This window comes from Pteropus vampyrus, unplaced genomic scaffold, assembly GCF_000151845.1.
Source record: "Pteropus vampyrus isolate Shadow unplaced genomic scaffold, Pvam_2.0 Scaffold116, whole genome shotgun sequence".
NCBI lineage: Eukaryota > Metazoa > Chordata > Mammalia > Chiroptera > Pteropodidae > Pteropus > Pteropus vampyrus.
Window position 1 is genome coordinate 2267779 of NW_011888897.1, and position 18598 is coordinate 2286376.

The window sequence follows — 18598 nt, forward strand, 5'->3', positions numbered from 1 at the left end:
TGAATGTTTGAGTAGGGGCCTCCTGGTGGGTAATCCCAAAGCTGTCTGGTAAGCATGGCTATTCTGTGAGAGGAGGCCACCCAGGAGGAAGGAGGGAGGATGAGGAAAAGATACGGATAGAAAGAGAACAGGGTATTGGCCCCTAAATCTTCCAGTGTCGCCACCCCTGCCAGTCTGTCCTGAGCAGAGAAGGGGCTGGAAGGGAGATGACCAACTGCAGGGAAAGATTTTGCTGTAGTCTCAAGTGTTTCTGAACCTAGAAGAAGAAGTGGTAGAAAAAGCAGGGGCCATGGAGTTGAAATAGTCTGAGTTCAAATCTTGGTGCTTGTACTTCCTAACTGAGTGACCTAGGGGGAAGTTGCCTATTTGATGGGCCTCAGTTTCCTCATCTGTAAAATGTAGTTAGTAATGCCTGCCTGATCGAATTGTGCAAGGGTCCACCAACCCTCTAATGAAGGGCTGCCTGCCAGAGCAGATAGGAGTGAGGATAGTGACCATGACCTGGATAGGAGGTCAAGGTTAGAAGGGCTGGACTGTCTTGCTATAGCCCCCTTGTCAGCATTTTATCCATCTCAGCCCTCTTCTCTTCTTGTCAGGGTCCTCGAGCTTGCAGGACAGGATCTGATATCATCAGAAGTTTTATTCAGAGGTCAGTTCTCTTAGCTCTAGGTGCCCACTGAAAGAGAAGGACAGGTTTCTTTACTGAAGGGGTGATATGGGAATACTTCTTCCTGCCTTAAGACAAAAAATGGGAGAGAAGTAGACATCGGGGCGTGATGGCATTCTGTATGGTCCTCTTCTGAGGACCTTGTCACAGTTGGAAGTGGAGGGGATGGTCGCCAAAGGCCTCTCTAGAAGAGGCAGGAGGAAGCTGAATGTGGAGAGGGCCACTGAGAGGAGAGCCTGGCATAGGGACAGCATGGGACTCACTGGGGAAGAGACCTGTGGCTAGAGAAGTGATAGAAGCTTGGAGTTGGTGATGAGAGTGAGGGAGATATAGGAGGCAGAAGAGGGGCACAGAGGCACTTGAGACAGCCTGTGGGAGGACATGTGGAAAGGGAGGCCCCGTCAGAGACGTGGTGGCTTTTGTTGTGGAAATAACTCCAGTCATGTTGGGGCACCTGGATTCTTGCAACGTGACCACGAGAAAGACACTTCGGTTTCCTGGGCTTCAGGCTCCCGTGTGTCTTCCTGATATTTGATGGCCTCTTCACTTTGCATTGCTGTTTTCTCATTTAACCTTCTAAGAACTTCATGTGCAGATCTAATGTTAGGCTCATTTTACAGATGAGAAAATACTTTGGCTTCAGCAAAGTTGAGTTAGCAACATCCTACAGCTAGAAAGTGTGCAACCAGAACACCAGGACCCACATCCAGCTGACTGGCTCTGGTGCTCTTTCTAGGGGCACATTGCCAATTTCTTAAAATAGTCAGAGCCAATAGGGACAGGATGGAGGACAGTGTGATGATCAGAGTGCTTTCTGACCCATCTCCTGACTGTGTGGCCTTGAACAAGTCACCTGGCTCAGGTTTTTCACCTATAAAAAGGAATGACAATAGTATTAGCTAACAGTGGCTAATAGTACGCTCAATTACATTGAAGATTACATTCAATAATGTACATTCTAATACCACAGTGCCTGGCTAAAGTAAGTGCTCAGTAAATACTAGCTAATTGCCATTCTTTTAATTGCCAATAACAAACAAATCTCTCAGAATATTAAACACACACCTTGGCCTGAGCTGCATTTTCTCCTATGAGCCGATGAAGGGCAACTGGAGCCGATGCCTATGGCCCAGCCAGCTGGCCTTTTATGAGGGAGAGAGAACTGGAGCAGGGGGGAGGAGGACTGTGAGGATGTGGACTACACAATGGTTAATGCAGCTGCACATTAGGGCCCCCTGGGGCTCTTATAAAAACAACCTTGTTTGAGTCTCACCCCTTCCCACTAAACCTGAATCTCTGGCAAGTGGAGCCCTACACTGTGTTTGATGTTTTCTTTAATTCAGGTATAAGTTACCCACAATAAACCACACAAGAATAAAGTCCTTATTGAGGCTTGACGATCGGGATTTTGGACATTTCCATCACCTGGTTTCCCTTTACAGTCAATTCCTCTCCTCCACAATCGTTTTCTGACTCCTATCATCATCAATTAGTTCGATCTGTTCTTAGAGTTCATGTAAATGGAATCACAATATGAATTCTCTTGTTTGTGTGTCTAGCTTATTTTGCTCAACTCAATGTTTTTGAACTTCTCCACCACCCCGCCATTTTTTTTTTAAACCTGTATCAGTCCTCCTTTATTGCTTAGTGGTATTGATGGACATCATGAATAATAAACATTCATGTACAAGTCGTTATGTGTTTTCATTGCTTTTGGGTACATAGCTCAAAGTGGAATGGGGTGAAATATCCAGAAGTAAAATTGCTGGGTCATTAGGTAGATCTATGTTTAACTGTATAAGTAACTACCAGACGGTTCTCCAAAGCAGTTGTACCATTTTAGACTTCCACCAGCAGCGATTTCAATCACTTCATGTTCTCACTCACATTTGATATTGTCAATCTTTTAATTTTAGCTTTTCTAATGGATGTTAAATGGTACCTCATTCTGGTTTTAATTTGCATTTCCCGGAGGACTAATTATGTTGAACATTTTCATGTAGTTATATTTTATATTTTTTGATGGATTTAAAAAACAATTTATCTTTTTATTCTTAATTTGTAAGAGGTCTTTATATTTTAGGAGCAGTTCTTCCTTAGATAATTTTTATTTTTTTTGTCTATGCTCTACGTTTTCTTCTGGAGTCTTTATGGTTCTCGATTTTATGTTTAGGTCTATGATCCATCTTGACTTAATTGTGTTTGGACTGAGGTAGAGGTTGAAGTTCTTTTTTTTATAGTATAGTATACGGTTTTCCAGCACCATTTGTTTAAAAAATTATTTTCCCCATTGAATTGAAATGGTGCTTTAGTAAAAAATCAGTTGACCATATATGTATGAGTTTATTTCTGGACTTTATTCTGTTCCATTGATCTATTGTCTATCCTTACATAGGCACTACACTGTTTTGGTTACTGTGGCTTTATAGTAAGTCTAAAAGTCAGGTAGAGTAAGTGCTTTGGCCATTGTAGATTGTTTCCATTTCCATATCAATCTTAGAATCAGCCTGTCAATTTCTTCAAAAATGTCTGCTGAAGTTTTGATAGAGATCGTGTTGAATCTAAAGTTCAATATGGGAGACATCCTAATTACACTGAGTTTCTGATCCATGAACATAAATAACCCTCTGTTTATTTTGGTCTTTGATTTCACTTAGCAAGATTTTCAGTGTACAGGTTTTGCTCACACCTATTTAGATTTATTCCGAGTATTTGATGTTGTTTATGCTATTTAACATGGCGTTTTTGTGATTTCATTTTTCAATATTTTGTTGCTAACATGTAGAAATACAATTAATTTGTGTATATTGGTATTGTATCCTGCAACCTTGTTTGATATATTTGTTAGTTTTAGGTGTCTGTGTTTCGTTTGGGTAGATTCTACCCCTAAGGCCCTGCTACTCCGGACTTTCATGGTGGAGATGGTGAGAGGGCCTGTCTGAGAGAAAGGAATGTGATGATTTATACAGGCCAGTGTTTTAACTTATGGCGTTTGGGCTCCACCCGAAACTCATTAAAATGGAATCCTGGTACTGGCGCGGGGTAGTGTGCGGCATCGGTACTTGTAAAGTTCCTCGGGAAATTCTATCAAGTGCGGTTGAGAAGCCCTGATTTTGGTGCCGGGTGGCAGACAGGCCCAAAGGCCACCCTCGCCTGAGAGGATCGGGGCGAGATGACCTGCACAACGCGGGCCTGTGGGAATGTATGAGCCCAGGTCGATGCCACCCCCTCCTCTTCGGAGAAAGGGCAGACAAGTTCCGGGTTCCCTTCCAGGCCAGGGCGAGTGGGAGGGGAGTCTCACTGACAGGCGCCTCCAGCCTCTCCCTTTCCATAAACAGGCGGCAATAAATGCCGTCACCGCCGGGGCGCACTGTCGCCTCCACTAACCCTGCGGACACACCTGTCTACCCCTCACCAGTTTCAGACGAAGAAACCGAGGCCCACAGGACCGGGCATCCGTGCAAGGCCGCTCTCTAGTCCGACCCTTTCCCCATCGCCCATTTCAGGTACCCGCAAATTAAAGGGGAGCTGGAGGAGCTGGACCGCATCGCAGAGCAGACGCTCTTCGATCTCTACAAATACAACGCCTCCAGCACCCTCATGGCCCAGCGCCGTGGCCGTCGCGACCTCGGAGAGACCCTGTCGCACCCCCTGCAGCGCCTGTGGGACCCTGCCTTGCCCCCGGCGGTCCGCAGAGCCCGCAGCGCTGCCTCCAGCTTGAGGGACAACAACCCCCAAGTGAACTGGAAAGACTGGAAGATCGGCTTCAAGCTGGTAAGACCCCGCCCCCCGGCGGCCACGCCCACCGCCCCGAGGGGCTCAACGCCCGCCTTTCCCGCTCCGCTGGAGCCAAGGATCCCCGCTCCCTTTACTGGCTCCTCCCCATTGCCTGACGATGAGGCAGGACCTCGTTCGCTTGCTGACAAAATTAATTAGTTAATTAATTAAATTCGAAAAATGAAATAACAACTCTGCGCGCCAGCTTGTGGGATTTCTCCTCTCTGGGGGCCTCTGTGGGAGCGTTTAAGCGGCTGGAAGTCAAATCTGCTGTGGAAAACGCATCTTTTCAAATTGCAGTCCCCACTGGTGGGACTCATTTGGGACCCTCCAGTGTGTTAGGGAACCGGGGTTCTTCGGACCTAAGGCAGAGAATAAGGAGACAGTGAAAAGGAGACTTAAACATCGTTTAATAAAAAAAAAAGGGAGAGTAAGAGTTAAGTGGGAACAGCAGAGGGAAGGAGAGAAGCCGCCTTCAGTGGGAATGGGTCATACTACCAGGAGTCTGGATTTCTAGTCTTAGCTCTGCTGCTGGGACAAACCTCTTGATTCCTTAGGATTCCTTTAGTGAAATGGGGAGAAGAATCCTTGCTCCAGCCTCTGGCAGAGGCTGTATCAATGACCCAATAAGGTTTACAGCTCCTGATCATCTCCTTGGCCTCCCACTGCCTTAATCCCATGCCGTCTTTGTCCACTCTCCTTGGGGCTTCTGCTTCTCTCTGCCTTCTGTTCCTGTCCACTTCTGCTCCCCACCCCTGTCTATCCTCCTCAGGACCCCAGACTACTCATTCCTTGACCTTGGCCCTGCCCTGCTGCCTGACCTCTGCTGTTGGCTCTGATGTTCTGGTCTCTGGTTCTAGTGCAACCAGAACAAATCGGACTGCTTCTACCAGACGTACTCATCAGGGGTGGATGCAGTGAGGGAGTGGTACCGCTTCCACTATATCAACATTCTGTCACGGCTGCTGGACAACTTCACATCCCTGGAGGAGAGCAAGCTGGGCAACTTCATCTTCAACTGTCGCTTCAACCAGGCCTCCTGCAACCAGGCGTGAGTCCATCTTGCTTGGCTCTGTGCTCTCCATGGTGTCTCCTTCCCAGAGCCAGCCTGAGGGCCAGCATGGGTGGTACCCAGGAAATACTTGTTGACTAAATAAATGCCTGCACGGAGGAGGGGGATGCACTGACCTCGGGTCTAAATCTCTTCCCCACGGATCATCCTGCAGGACTTCTGCTGCTCCCTGAAGGAATGGATCTGAGTGAGGTAGCCTCATCTGGCTGCCCTAGGAAGGTTGGGGTTGAGGTCCAGCTTTGAGAAACCAAGGGTTGGAAGAGAAACTAAGGGTTGGAAGTATGGTTCCCTGTCTGTCTTTGCCTCTTTCTCACTAGCATCAAACTCAAAAGTGCTGGAAGGTCATCTTTTTCCATCCTCCACTTTCTCAGATGAAGTGGGCAGTAGTGTGGTAGAAATAACATGGACTGAGTAAAGGACAAACCTGAGTTCTTGCTTTGGCTCTGTTATTTCCTGGCCAGGTGACCGGGCATTTCACATCACTCTTCTGAGCCCGATTCTTTGTTTGTAAAATAGGCAAAAAATGAGATTTAGTCAATGTTCATTCAACAAATATTTTTGACTCTCTGGGCTATGTGTCAGTTGCTGATCTGGGCATTTGGGATACATCAAAGAAGAAAATATATATCATTCTTGTCCTTTTGGCACTTTTGCTCCCGTGATGAATATGGTGATAACATTGGTTTCTAAGTATGGGTGATAACATTGGTTTCCAAGTGTATGAGATGACAAATTCAAGGTCACTTTGTAAACTGCAATGAACGACGGGGTCTTATTACTCTGTAGTCAAGCAATTGAAGTGACTTGTCCTAGCCCCTAGCTTGGGGATTTTTTTTTTTGCTAGACATTGTTATGATTCCTGTGATAATGTCCTTGCAAAGAGGTCATGGCAGCTGCCAGCTCTCTGAGGGATGGGAGAGGCTAGGAGTAAGGGAGGTTTCCTTCTGGCCCCTCCTACCCATCCCTTTTCCTCCCTGCTTCTGCTTCTTGATTTTCAGGTACCATCTTTCTGTCTCAGCCTGGCTGAGGAAGGGTGCTGAGGCAGCATCTCTACTCTACAGAGAGCCTTCCCTCCCATATTGCTGCAGAATGGCAGCAGGACCAGGTGTCACCTGCTCCTGCCCCCATCTTTCACCTCGCATGCACACTTTGCCCAGCATACAATTTTGTTTCTGTCCCTAGTCTTTGTGTTTGTTTGAGGACAGGAGCTACCAGCTGGGAAGTGAGACAGTAGCAGAACATGAGCCTGGGTCAGCTCACACTTGCCACCCCGAGTCTCTAATTGTCACCTTCCCACTGATTCTCTCACTCTGCCTGCCCCATGCTTCTACCTCCCTATCAATGGAAAGTCCATACTTCATCTCAGTCTTGACGCTTAGGTCACATCCTTAGCTCAGAGCTCCAATATTTGTCGCCTGAGTTATTATTATACCCTCTCCTCATTTGTCTTTCTGCCTCTAAATCCTCCCTTTATTCTGTGACCACAGGAAGCTTTATACTTCACTGTTCGTACTTCAGTTCACTGTGTTTAACTATTCCAGTGAGTCCTGTTTAATATCCTTCAATGTCTCGCATGGCCTTCTGAATCAAGTCGAAGCTCTTTAGCATGGTTTTCTCAGCCCTCTTCTGCCCTATATCCAATATCCTCTCTCCTTCTTTCTATAATCTTTCCTTTAATAACAAATGTACTGAGATATAATTAACACACCATAAAATTCATCCTTTCAATAGATACCATTCAGTGATGTTTAGATATTCACAGAATTGTTCGACCATTACCACTATCTAATTTTAGAACATTTTCTTCACCCCCAAAAGAAACCCTGTACCCATTAGCAGTCACTCCTTGTTCCCTCCTCCTTCCAACCCTGGGAATCACTAATCTACTTTCTGTCTCTATAGATTTGTCTATTATGGACATTTCATACAAATGTAATCATCTAATATGCATTCTTTTGCATCTAGCTTCTTTCACTTAGCATAATGTTTTCAAGGTTCATCCGTGTTGAAGCATGGATCAGTACTTCGTTCCTTCTTCTGGCTGAATAATATTCTGTTGTATGGGTATACTACATTTTGTTTACCTGTTCCTCAGTTTGATAGACTTTGATTCTTTCCACTTTTTGGCTGTTGTGAATAATGCTGCTGTGAACATTCTTGTACAAGTTTTTGTGTGGATGTATACTTTCATTTCTCTTAAATATATACTAGGAGCGGAACTGCTGCCATCATATATTTCATGTTTAAAATTTTGAGGAACTGCCAGACTGTTTTCCAAGTGGCTGTGCCATTTTACATTCCCGTCAGCAGTGTACGAGAGTTCTAAATTCTCCACATCCTCCACCTGTTATTGTCTGTCTTTTTCGCTTTAGCCATCCTAATGAATCCCCAGAATCTTAATAGTCAACTTATTTAGCTCTTACTAAGTGTTAAGCACTGTTCTAAGGGTAATTTATTCCTCACGACATCCTTGTGAGGTAAGTACTATTATTAGTATCCTCATTTTACAGACAAGGAAACTGCAGTACAGAGAGATTGAGTGACTTAGTTGGTCCCACAGCTAATAGCTGTTAGAGCTAGGATTCAAACACACATAATGCTGGAGTTTGTGCTCTTCACCATCATGCTATATTGCTTCTCATATATTCTCGTAATGTGCTTAATGTGTATCTCTCTGTATGTGTTTTTGCAAAAAGTGTATAAACGGTATTGTGTTATACATCTCATTTCATCTCTTATATTATTTATTTTTTTACTAAGCTCTCTTTTTAAGGTCCATCCATGTTGCTCCATCTGCATAGTCTCTGGTGTGCATCCACCACATCGTACCTGTCCCCTCTCCCACTCAGCAGGGCTCACAGACCCTTCAGGACTGGCCTCTGCTCCCTTCTGCAGTCTTTTCTTCTGTCTCTTCCTGAATCCAGCCTTTGCTCTGGAAGTGCTGACTTTCTAGCGTGTCCCAGAATGTGTGCCAGTATTTCACGCCTCTGTGACTTTGTTATTAAAGGCCCATAAAATTTTCCAGATCATCTAGTTCCAATCTTCTTATTTTATAGATGAGGAGAATAAGCTTAGAAAAAAATGACTTCCTCAAGGCCATACATCTAGAACCTCACTCATTTCTGCCCTGGGATCTGATCTTCTTCCTCTCAGCCCCGTGCTCATCGCTGGTCTCACTCTCTCCTCTAACCCTGTTACTTCCATTTCATCAATTCATTTATGTGACAACTATTTATTAACTACCTCCTATATGCCAAGAACTATACAATTAACCCAGAGATGATACAGAGATCAATGGGATGTGGCTTCTGTCCTCAAGGAGATCACAATCTAAATGGGGAACTAAAATTTAGACATGTGAGCAGCGAGGGACACTGCTAGAGTCTTTATAACGCAACACAGTAACACAAGAGAGGTCACAAGACCAGTGAGGTCAGGTGGCCTGGTGGGAGGAACCTGGGCTAGAAGGTAGATGACCTGGGTTTGAGTCTTGAGTTTATCATCACTGTTCGTGCCCTAGCTTCCTCTTTTGTGATGTGGGGATAATGTACTCACAGGCTTTTGTTTTTACATTGTAGGTGATCAGAATATAAAGGGTGCTAAGGTCCCTCTCTCCCTGACCCCCTACACTCTCCTCTGTGACTGACTCGACTCTCTCTCTCCTGCATAGGAATTACTCACAGTTCCACCACCCGATATACGGGAACTGCTATACTTTCAATGGCGAGAACAACTCCAACCTCTGGATGTCTTCTATGCCTGGGATTGACAATGGTGAGCAACTCACCGGTCCCTCAGTCCTTGACCTCTGATTCAGCCCTTCCTACTTCCCTGCCCGCCCACATTTACCCACCTTGAGCTCACATCATAGAGATGCTATGCACCTCTGGGCCTCACCACATCATGCCTATCTCTATCCTGGAAGGAGTCCCCACTGTTTCTCCCCTGTGGGTACCACATAATCCATTTCAGGTGCATTAGAAATCTTGCCTTGAGAATCCAGCTCAGGGGTTGCCAAATCCATTTATAAGTCTTCCGGCTTTGCTCTTCTTGGGGCATTAGGGACTGGGCAGGGTGAGAGGGTGGGTTTCCATTCCCTAATGCTTCTGCAAGACCTTCCTCTTACTTTGCTCCCTCTACATCCCCAGGTCTGTCCCTGACTCTGCGCACAGAGCAGAATGACTATATCCCGCTGCTGTCCACAGTGACGGGGGCCAGGGTAATGGTGCACGGGCAGGATGAACCTGCCTTTATGGATGATGGTGGCTTTAACTTGCGGCCTGGTGTGGAGACCTCCATTAGCATGAAGAAGGCAAGGATGCTGCTTAGGAGGCTTGGGAGGAGAGCCTCAGATTGGCGAGGGCCAGGGAGAGGGCACGGGAGGTGGACTTGACAGCCAGAGGCTATGGAGGGAGATCACACAAGCTGAGTCTTGAGCATGTGGAGGTCTACAGGAGCAGTAACTAGAGGCGAGGGGGCTGGCAGAGTGGGTGTCAGGAAGAAGGGCCCTGAGGAGTAGACCTTGGATGAAGGTGCTCAGAAAGGGTTCAGGACATGCTTAGGATTCCGGGGGATGCTCTGGGCCTCGTGTCCTTGAAAGTAGCACTGGGATGGCTGTTGGGGGCCACTAGAAGCATGTTTTGAAAGGGAGAGGCAGATAAGAGAGACTGGCAGGGTAGGAGATGCAACCTGGGGCTGAGAGAAGACAGAATTCAGGGAGAGGCCTGGGCCACTTGCTCTGACCTCTGACTTCTTGGTGTGTATGGGTTCACAGGAAGCCCTGGACAGACTTGGGGGCAACTATGGTGACTGCACCAATAATGGCAGTGATGTCCCTGTCACGAACCTTTACCTTTCCAAATACACGCAGCAGGTGAGGTCAGCCTGTTCCTATGGCGATCATCTTCCAGGCCTGCACTGTTGGTCAATCAGAGGAGTGTGTGTGTGTTGTGTATGTGTGTGTGTTGTGTGTGTGTTGTGTATGTGTGTGTTGTATTTGTGTGTTGTGTGTTGTGTGTTGTGTGTGTTGTGTGTGTGTTGTGTGTGTGTGTTGTGTATGTGTCTGTGTGTGTGTAGTGTATGTGTCTGTGTGTGTGTAGTGTGTGTGTGTATATACCAGTGGAAATAGGGATGGAGGTGTGCCGGGAGAAGTTTTTGTCCTTCTCTTCCTCTTCTGGGCTGCGTGAGAGGAAGGGCAGGCCTGAACCCCGTTTCTGCTTCACTCTCCTCTCCTCCAGGTGTGTATTCGCTCCTGCTTTCAGGAGAGCATGGTCAAGGAGTGTGGCTGTGCCTATATCTTCTATCCGCGGCCCAAGCACGTGGAATACTGTGACTACCGGAAGCACGATTCCTGGGGTGAGATTCCATCTAGGAGGGAGTCCCCGGCCTGCCCCATCGGACCCAGGACTTTCCCGGGAGCACTCCCCCCTCCGCGCCCTCTGTCCCCAGGGCGGCTCCTGGCTCCCACTGGCCCTGACTAATTCCCTCAGTCTCTTTTTCATCCAGTCCTTAGACTCTCCTCTCTATCTCTGTTCCACCCTCACAGTTTCTCCCTTTCTGTTTCGGCTTCTGCGTGTTTATAAAGACATGACCCTACTTAAAAATAACTTACAGCACAAGGAAGGAAGAGCATGTGAGGAAAATCTCCCCGCTGAGGTCTCAGCGAGCATTTGGCCTGTAGCTTCCTGGCCTTACTCCTCATGGCTCGGGCCATGCTTGGGATAAGTCACTGGTACAGGGAGAAAATACTAGAAGTTAAAAGTATGTAGATCATTCCCTTACAGCTTCCATTTTATTTATGTTTCATAATGTACATGCTGTGTCAATTCAATAGCAGCGGTTTGTAATGTATAAACCAAATAATACATATACTGGAGTTGCTTATTTAAGAAGTTACGACTGACAGGAGGGCACAATTAAAAAAGTTCTGAGAATACTGGAGTCTCCTTGTTCTGGTCTGGGAGTAGACAGATTCCTTTTTCTTTTCTTTTTTTTACAGCTGAGTTATTCAGTGGGGAAGCTGAGAGAGAGAGAAAGAGAGAAAATCCTAAATAAGAAGCTAGAAAACAGAGGGTTGGCATTCCTGGTGCCCAAACTCTTATCTGGCCCAGCCGACTAGTCCTCCCGAGTGTCCTCCTCCCCGAGACCCTCCCAGGACAGCTTTCCCCTAGTGAGCGGGTGGCTGGCCATTGCTGGAGGACACAAGCCTTCACGCCTCTCAGGGGACATGGCAGGGGGCACTGCAGACCCCAGCGTTCAGTTTTGCCTCTGCCTTAGCTCTGTCTGTGTTGACCTTTCTGCCTCCTCCCCTCCTTGGGTCTGCTCCACACAGCCCTCCCCGCTGGGCTTTGCCGTCCTAGCCTCCCTTCCTGTTTCTCTGACCTTAGAAGATCATAGTGCATCAGAGCTGGAGGGAAACGCAGAAGCCTTCTGGTCTCACCTTCCGCTTTCTCAGATGAGCAAGCTGAGGCCCAAAGGGAAGATGTGACGTCCTAGGACGTCCCAGGAAGTCTAGATGTGACTCCCTGCCCCCAAACAATGATTTCTGAGTGGTTGGACGTTTTTGAAGACCTGCGAGAGAAAAATAGCAATAGTGGTTGCTGAGAAGCTGTGAGGCTGAGGGAGAGGAACTGGGCTAACTACTGCCTGTTGAGCTTCTTAAGGACTGCTTACTCCCCAGAGAGCGGGGCCCAGCTGCTTTCCAGTCTTCCTAATTAAAGATCCCCAGCCCTGGTAGACAGAGGAATTTGGGTCAGAAATGAAGGACTTCTGGACTGGGTGACTAACAGTAGCAAGGATGACAAAAAACAAACCAACAAACCAACAAAAAAACCTTACTTAGACCTTGGCAAATAGGGGAGGAAGTAATCCATAGACCCATTCTTCTTTTATTTTTTTTGTTAACAGCTTTGTTGAGATAATTCGACTCATTTAAAGACTACAATTCAATTTTAGTATAGTTTTATTTTTTTAGTATAGTCGTGGAGTTGTACAACAATAGCCACAATCAATTTTAGAACATTAAATTTAAAACATGTTATCACTCCAGAAAGAAACTTTGTGCCCATTAGCACTCTCCAACCTCCCCGTTCCCTACACCCACAGGCCCCTTTTCCCTTTCCCACTCCACCCCACACCACCTCACCTTCCGCCTGGAAAGTACTAATCTACTTCCTGTCTCTATAGATGCGCCTATTCTGGACGCTTCATGTAAATGGAATCATATAACATGTGGTCCTTTAGGATGGCTTCTTTTACTTAGCACAATATTTTCGAGGTTCATCTACCTTGTAGTATGTGTCAGGACCTCATTCCTCTTTATGAGTGAATAATATTCCATTGTATGGAGCAGTTGTTTATCCATTCGTCAGTTGATGGACATTTGGGTTGTTTCCACTTTTTGACTATGGTGCACAATGCTGCTATGAACATCTGTGTACAAGTTTTTGTTTGAACACACATTTTAAATTCTCTTGGGTATATATACCTAAGAATGGAATTGCTTGCTCATATTGTAGCTCTACGTTTAGCATTTTGAGGAGCTGACAGACTGCTTTCCAAAACGACCGCACCATTTTACATCCCCATCAGCAAAGGAGGAGGTTCCAATTTCTCTATATCTTCGCCGACACTTGCTATTATCTTTTTTTCAATTACAACCATCTTGGTTGGTGTGAAATATCTCATGGTGGTTTAATCTCGTTATTTTTATTCAGTTGTTCCCATTTTTGACTTTTAAAGTTTTTGTCCATATCCTATACATCTTATATAGGTGCATCCTGGTTTTTTTTTTTTCTGGCTTAGCTTAACTTCTTAAAAAACTTTTCATGTGGCCAATCAGGAGGCATTGCTGTAATCTATTTCATGCTCTTATGAAGGGAGTACCCAGGGATTTTGGGAGACCTCTTGAGTATGGAGTGGAGAAGGCAGAGGTGCCCTAGAAAAACAGGCACCTCTCTGCACCCACAGGCTATTGCTACTATAAGCTCCAGGATGCCTTCGCCTCCGATCGCCTGGGCTGTTTCACCAAGTGCCGGAAGCCATGCAGGTGAGTGTCCCCTTCCTCTGAGTCATAGGATGGGCAGCTGGCTGCTTGGCTGCATAGAATACAGGTACCTGGTTGAGCTTTTGAGTGGGAGAGCCCCGCCCCCATCACCGAGTGCTTTCTCTATCTCCAGTGTGACCAGCTACCAGCTCTCTGCAGGTTACTCGCGATGGCCCTCAGTGAAATCCCAGGTAAAGTGGAAAAAGGGAAGGACAGGGGATGTGCGTGTGTGACACTGTGGTCTTCTCTAGGTATATGTGTATAGTGTGTTTGACCCCACCCCCAAACTGTAAGCCCGAAGAGTATGGGATGACCCCATTGACACCCCTATTCGTTTCCAGGACTGGATCTTCCAGATGCTCTCCTTACAGAACAATTATACCGTCAAAAACAAGAGGTCAGTCCTACTCTGGTCCCAGTCCCTGGAAAGGAATCCTTGCGAGGGAAAACAGATCTGGGAAGAAAAACCGATACAATTGAGTGGAGGAGGGTGTTTGTGAGGGTCCGAGAAATTAATCTTCTACCATTTCTTTCCACCCTCTGCCCCACTCCAAAGAAATGGAGTTGCCAAACTCAACATCTACTTCGAAGAGCTGAAGTACAAAACCAGTTCTGAGTCTCCCTCTGTCACGGTATGTCCTGTCTCACTGAGCCTGTGATTATCTGGGGAGTCTAAGTTGGTGGCTGTCAGGGAAAACAAGGGGTTGCCTTTGTGGAGGCAGAAGTGTTTGGGCCTTGAAGATAGAGGACCAAGGAAAGGGGTGTGTGCGTGAGGGTGAGGTTAAGAGGGTTGGAAGAAGAGGAACTTGGCTGGGGGATGAAGTCCCTGGGGGTAGTGGGAGGGAAGGGTGTGTCAGATGGGTATGACTTGTACAGAAGGGCCCAGGGGGCCACAGAGAAGCTGAGAGGGGTGGGTGGGGCCTCAGGTGAGAAAGGATGGGGATCCTCTGCCAGAGCCCTCCCAGGGCCTCTACCCCAGTGGTCAGTGTACCTTTCTCCCTCACAGATGGTCACCCTCCTGTCCAACTTGGGCAGCCAGTGGAGCCTGTGGTTCGGCTCCTCGGTGCTGTCTGTGGTGGAAATGGCTGAGCTCATCTTTGACCTCATGGTCATCACATTCCTCATGCTGCTCCGGAGGTTCCGAAGCCGATACTGGTCTCCAGGCCGTGGGGGCAGAGGTGCTCAGGAAGTGGCCTCCACTCCAGCTTCCTCCCTCCCCTCCCATTTCTGCCCCCAGCCCCCTTCCCCAACCTCAACTGCACCAAGCCCTGACACTTCCCTGGCCTTGACTGCCCCTCCACCTGCCTATGCCACCCTGGGCCCCTGCCCAGCTCCATCCAGCTTGGCAGGGGCCAGCTCCTCTGCCTTCGTTCCAGGGGAGCCCTGAGAGAGAAGGTCAGTGTTAGCTCCCAAGGCAAGCAGCTTCCCCTGGTGGGCTGGAACAAGCCTTGGTAGGATTATAGAATATCTGGCCTTTCTCTGAGAGAAAGCCCAACTGTCTTTGGTGTGGGGGAGGGAAGCAGATTGGATAAGGGGCTGCAGAAATTGCCCAGAGAACAGGGGTCAAGAAAGCTGCCCAGAATTGCCCTGGCTCCTGCCCAGTACCCTCTCATCCTGCCTCTAGAACACTCTGGTTTCTTTATCCAAGCGCAGACAAGTCCTTTTCCCTTGGAGCAGCCAAGTCAAACTTGGAGCTTTGACAAGGAACTTTCCTAGGAAACAACTGACGACCAGAATAAAATAAACAAGGGCACACAAAGGCATGCCTAGGTTTCCTACTCAAAGACGACCGAAGCCTGGCCACACTGCTTTCCAGTGACACAGACGTTCGCTCCTCTTCTTGAACTTTGGTGGGGCCCTCCACCCAAAAGCCACCTTGGTTAGTTCTTGAGCAATTCCCCTTTCCCGACTCTCCAGAGCAGGGGCTGGAGCAGACCAATGTAGTAAAGGCTTGGTCATTCCCAGTCAGCCCCAGGACTCTTCCAGCCTCACGTAAGCCATGCACCAGCACCTCTGCCCTGTCTCCTATGCACCTCTGCACATTGGCTCAAACTACTTCCTAAGCCTGGAAGCTTTCCCCACCATCTGCTGGAGAACTCCTATGCATCCCTTAGAACTTGGCTCAGGCACTGCTATTTCTGTGAAGGCTTCTGCCCCATCTTGTCTTTGCCAGAATTGATCACTTTCTTCTCCCCTGGACTCCCATTAGCACACCATAACATCTGTTGGAGTGACTCTGCATTTTAGTTTCTTGTACATTTGTGTCTGCCTCCCCAACTAGACTATGAGCTCCTTGTGGTCAGGCATTGGTATTCATTTATGTGTCCTCAGGGTCAGGCCCAGTGTCCCACTTGGAGCAAGTAGGTAGGTACTCAATAAATATTTGTGGCATAAAGAATGTCTGGAGAGCTGCATGGGGTACCTTGAAGTGGGTAGAGAGTGGATGCGAGTCCCTGGGCCTCTGCCCAAGCTCTCAGGAGGTCCTGGCGTGAGGGGTGGGGGACAGACCCCTATACCTCTTGACTTCACTATGGAAGTGACCATTCTTCAGGGGCCTTAAGAGAGACAAATCGTCCTGCTGGTTCCTCCATGGATGTTGCCGAGCATCTGCTATGTGCCCATCACCACATTAGGGTGAAAGGACACAGATGTGGGTGTTACCCGCAGGAGACCTACGGGGCAGCGCTTGGGATAACTTCCTCTCCCTCTCCCCCATCCATTGTCTGAACTTCCTTTCCCTTCCTAACTTTAGTTACCATCATGAGTAACCCCCGACTCCATTCGCTGAGCACCCACAATCGCCACCCAGCTGCAGCATAACGTCCTCATCTGCCCACCTTCCCATCGACTGTCCAGTAGTGGTGGAGGATGATGAGACTCAGGCCAGATTCTTCTGAGCCTTCCAAGCCTTGTATATTCTCGTTCTTCCGTCATTATAGAGAGAGCAGCAGTGAGCACCCTCTCAGCTTTTAATAGGAGAGAAATTGAGGGATGTCATAGAAGAGCCCTAATTTTCAGACCCCTGGTTTCTTCCCCCACTCCAGCATCAGACCTGGAACCCAGAAGCCACCCTTCCTCGTCATCTTTGGGGACACTTCCTTTGCTGCCCTGGTCTTACTCCCCTCAATTATAGTCTCCTTGTCCTGAGGAGCCAAGTGAATCTTGGGGAAAGAGGAAGAGCTGTTGAAGGGAATGGAGAGATTAAAAAAGGTTGTTGACCAGGAACTGATGTGGTGCTTTCTGACTTCCCTTTCCTAGACTCAAGCCGATGAGGGGAACATGGTGCTGTTACAACAGGCTCTTCTGTCAGAGCCTCAGGTTCAGCCTGCCCTTGTGTGCTCTCTGTCACAGCCCAGCCTCAGCCTTGCCCCACCTGTCCCCAGCTCCCTCTCCTTTGGCTGTGGTGGGCAGGACCTACTGGAAAAAGCTGAATATGTTATGCATGACAGTAATCAGCTCCCCCCACCCCCACCCCAACTCATCTGGAGTTCTCTTGGCCTGTGGGTCTCCATCCTGTGGTATTTCCTTCTCTCCATCCATTATCTATATGCTACCCCTGGACCTTAGGGTTTAGGAGTTAGAATCAGCATATTAGAGAAGAGAGGATTTAAATTGCCTCCTTTTCCTTATCAAGGTTAGCAGGAGAAGTGACTTGCCCAAGTTTATGATTCTTACAGAATCTGCGTGGAACCTGGGTCTCCTTCTATGATTCACCCTGTCTCCCATGACACATGGAGTCGGAATGGCAGGGCGGGCACGGGGACCCACGAGTCCAGTGCCCTTTTGATTACTCTGTACTGCTGTGAGAGAGGGAAAGAGAGGGAGGGAGGGGGAGGAGAGGGGCAGGGGAGGGGAGAGAGAGGGAGAGGGAGGGCGATGTGATGAGAGAAAGGGGCACTCTGCTATCTGAAGCTCTTTTTTTCCCCATCCTTTGCTCTGTAGACCCTAACTGCCGATTCTGTAATCCCTTAGTTTGTCTCTCTCTTATTTCTCCATCTCTCCCATTCTCTCCACCATTATTTCTTCCCCTGGAGTGACTATGGTCATATTCTCACCTCCTCCATGAGACTAGTTAGCTTTTTATATTCTTAGGTTTACCCACCTCTCACCATCTTTTTAAATCAGAATTTCATTGAACAATTTCATACCACGTTTCTCAAAACTTTATTTTATTTTTATTTATTTTTTTATTTTTCAAAACTTTAAACTTATTGAGTAAATAAGCATTTATCCTGAACAATGAAAGAGAGTCTCCTTTTGTGCCAGACTATGCATAATGGCTTAGACAGTTGGCACAGTCTATTAAAATTTCCTTGTAACGTTAAAAATAGGACATTGAAGTTGTTATTAATTATTGATACAAACTGTTAATATTGCTACCACTTATTGAATGTTTAATATATGGCAAACACTAAACACTTTACATGTATCTAATCATCAATGCATATGATGCGAGTAGTACGGGCATGTTGCCCGTTTTGTAGATGAGGAGCCTATGGCCCTCCTTGCTTCTTCACATTGGAAGCTGGGCATTCTAGCTCTTGTACTTAATTCTAATGACTGTGCTTCATCGAGAGCTCTGATTTGGGTCCACTGTACCACACTTGCAGGTTCCCTGCGTATTGGTGGATGTGAGCTCCTTCCTCTGCGAGGACAGCTTCAACTCTTCAATTTTTCAGTAGTTGGAGGATGGGGTGGAGTGAAGTCAACCTGAGGTGGGGGCATCCAAAATACATTCTCGTCTCTAGGTGCTTTGCCCTTGGGAAGGCCACGTAGAGCCAGGCAGGGTGGACTCTGAGTTTGGGGGTCTGCTGGTGATCAAGGGGAGAAGGTTGCCAGGAGCTCTGATTCCAAGTCACAGAGCCCTTGGACCTCACTCTTCTCTGGTCTCCCTGCATTTCTAGCAATCTCAGCAGCAAGAGGACCCCGGGCCTGCGCTGGGAATAGAGAAGGTCATTGTGCTCGGAGGACATTTGGGTGAACCTTGTACCCTTGTGGGATTCATGTGGGAGATGTCCTGCACAGGGGGGTGGCATAA

The 18598-nt window shown here is 47.4% G+C and overlaps 1 protein-coding gene across 3 annotated transcripts in view; it reads left to right on the top strand.

The window, feature by feature from the left end:
• The window catches only part of SCNN1A (sodium channel epithelial 1 alpha subunit), a 28265-nt gene extending 12310 nt beyond the window's left edge, over positions 1 to 15955 (top strand). For all 3 annotated transcript variants that reach the window (XM_023534003.1, XM_023534004.1, XM_011365889.2), the window contains 11 exons: positions 4174 to 4441; positions 5305 to 5495; positions 9187 to 9290; positions 9665 to 9828; positions 10291 to 10389; positions 10754 to 10871; positions 13485 to 13563; positions 13694 to 13751; positions 13902 to 13957; positions 14117 to 14192; positions 14567 to 15955. In XM_023534003.1, the coding sequence (XP_023389771.1) occupies positions 4174 to 4441; positions 5305 to 5495; positions 9187 to 9290; positions 9665 to 9828; positions 10291 to 10389; positions 10754 to 10871; positions 13485 to 13563; positions 13694 to 13751; positions 13902 to 13957; positions 14117 to 14192; positions 14567 to 14947 (1594 nt within the window). In that variant the 3' untranslated portion in view covers positions 14948 to 15955. The remainder of the gene's footprint in view (positions 1 to 4173; positions 4442 to 5304; positions 5496 to 9186; positions 9291 to 9664; positions 9829 to 10290; positions 10390 to 10753; positions 10872 to 13484; positions 13564 to 13693; positions 13752 to 13901; positions 13958 to 14116; positions 14193 to 14566) is intronic.
• The last annotated feature ends 2643 nt before the right edge of the window (positions 15956 to 18598 follow it).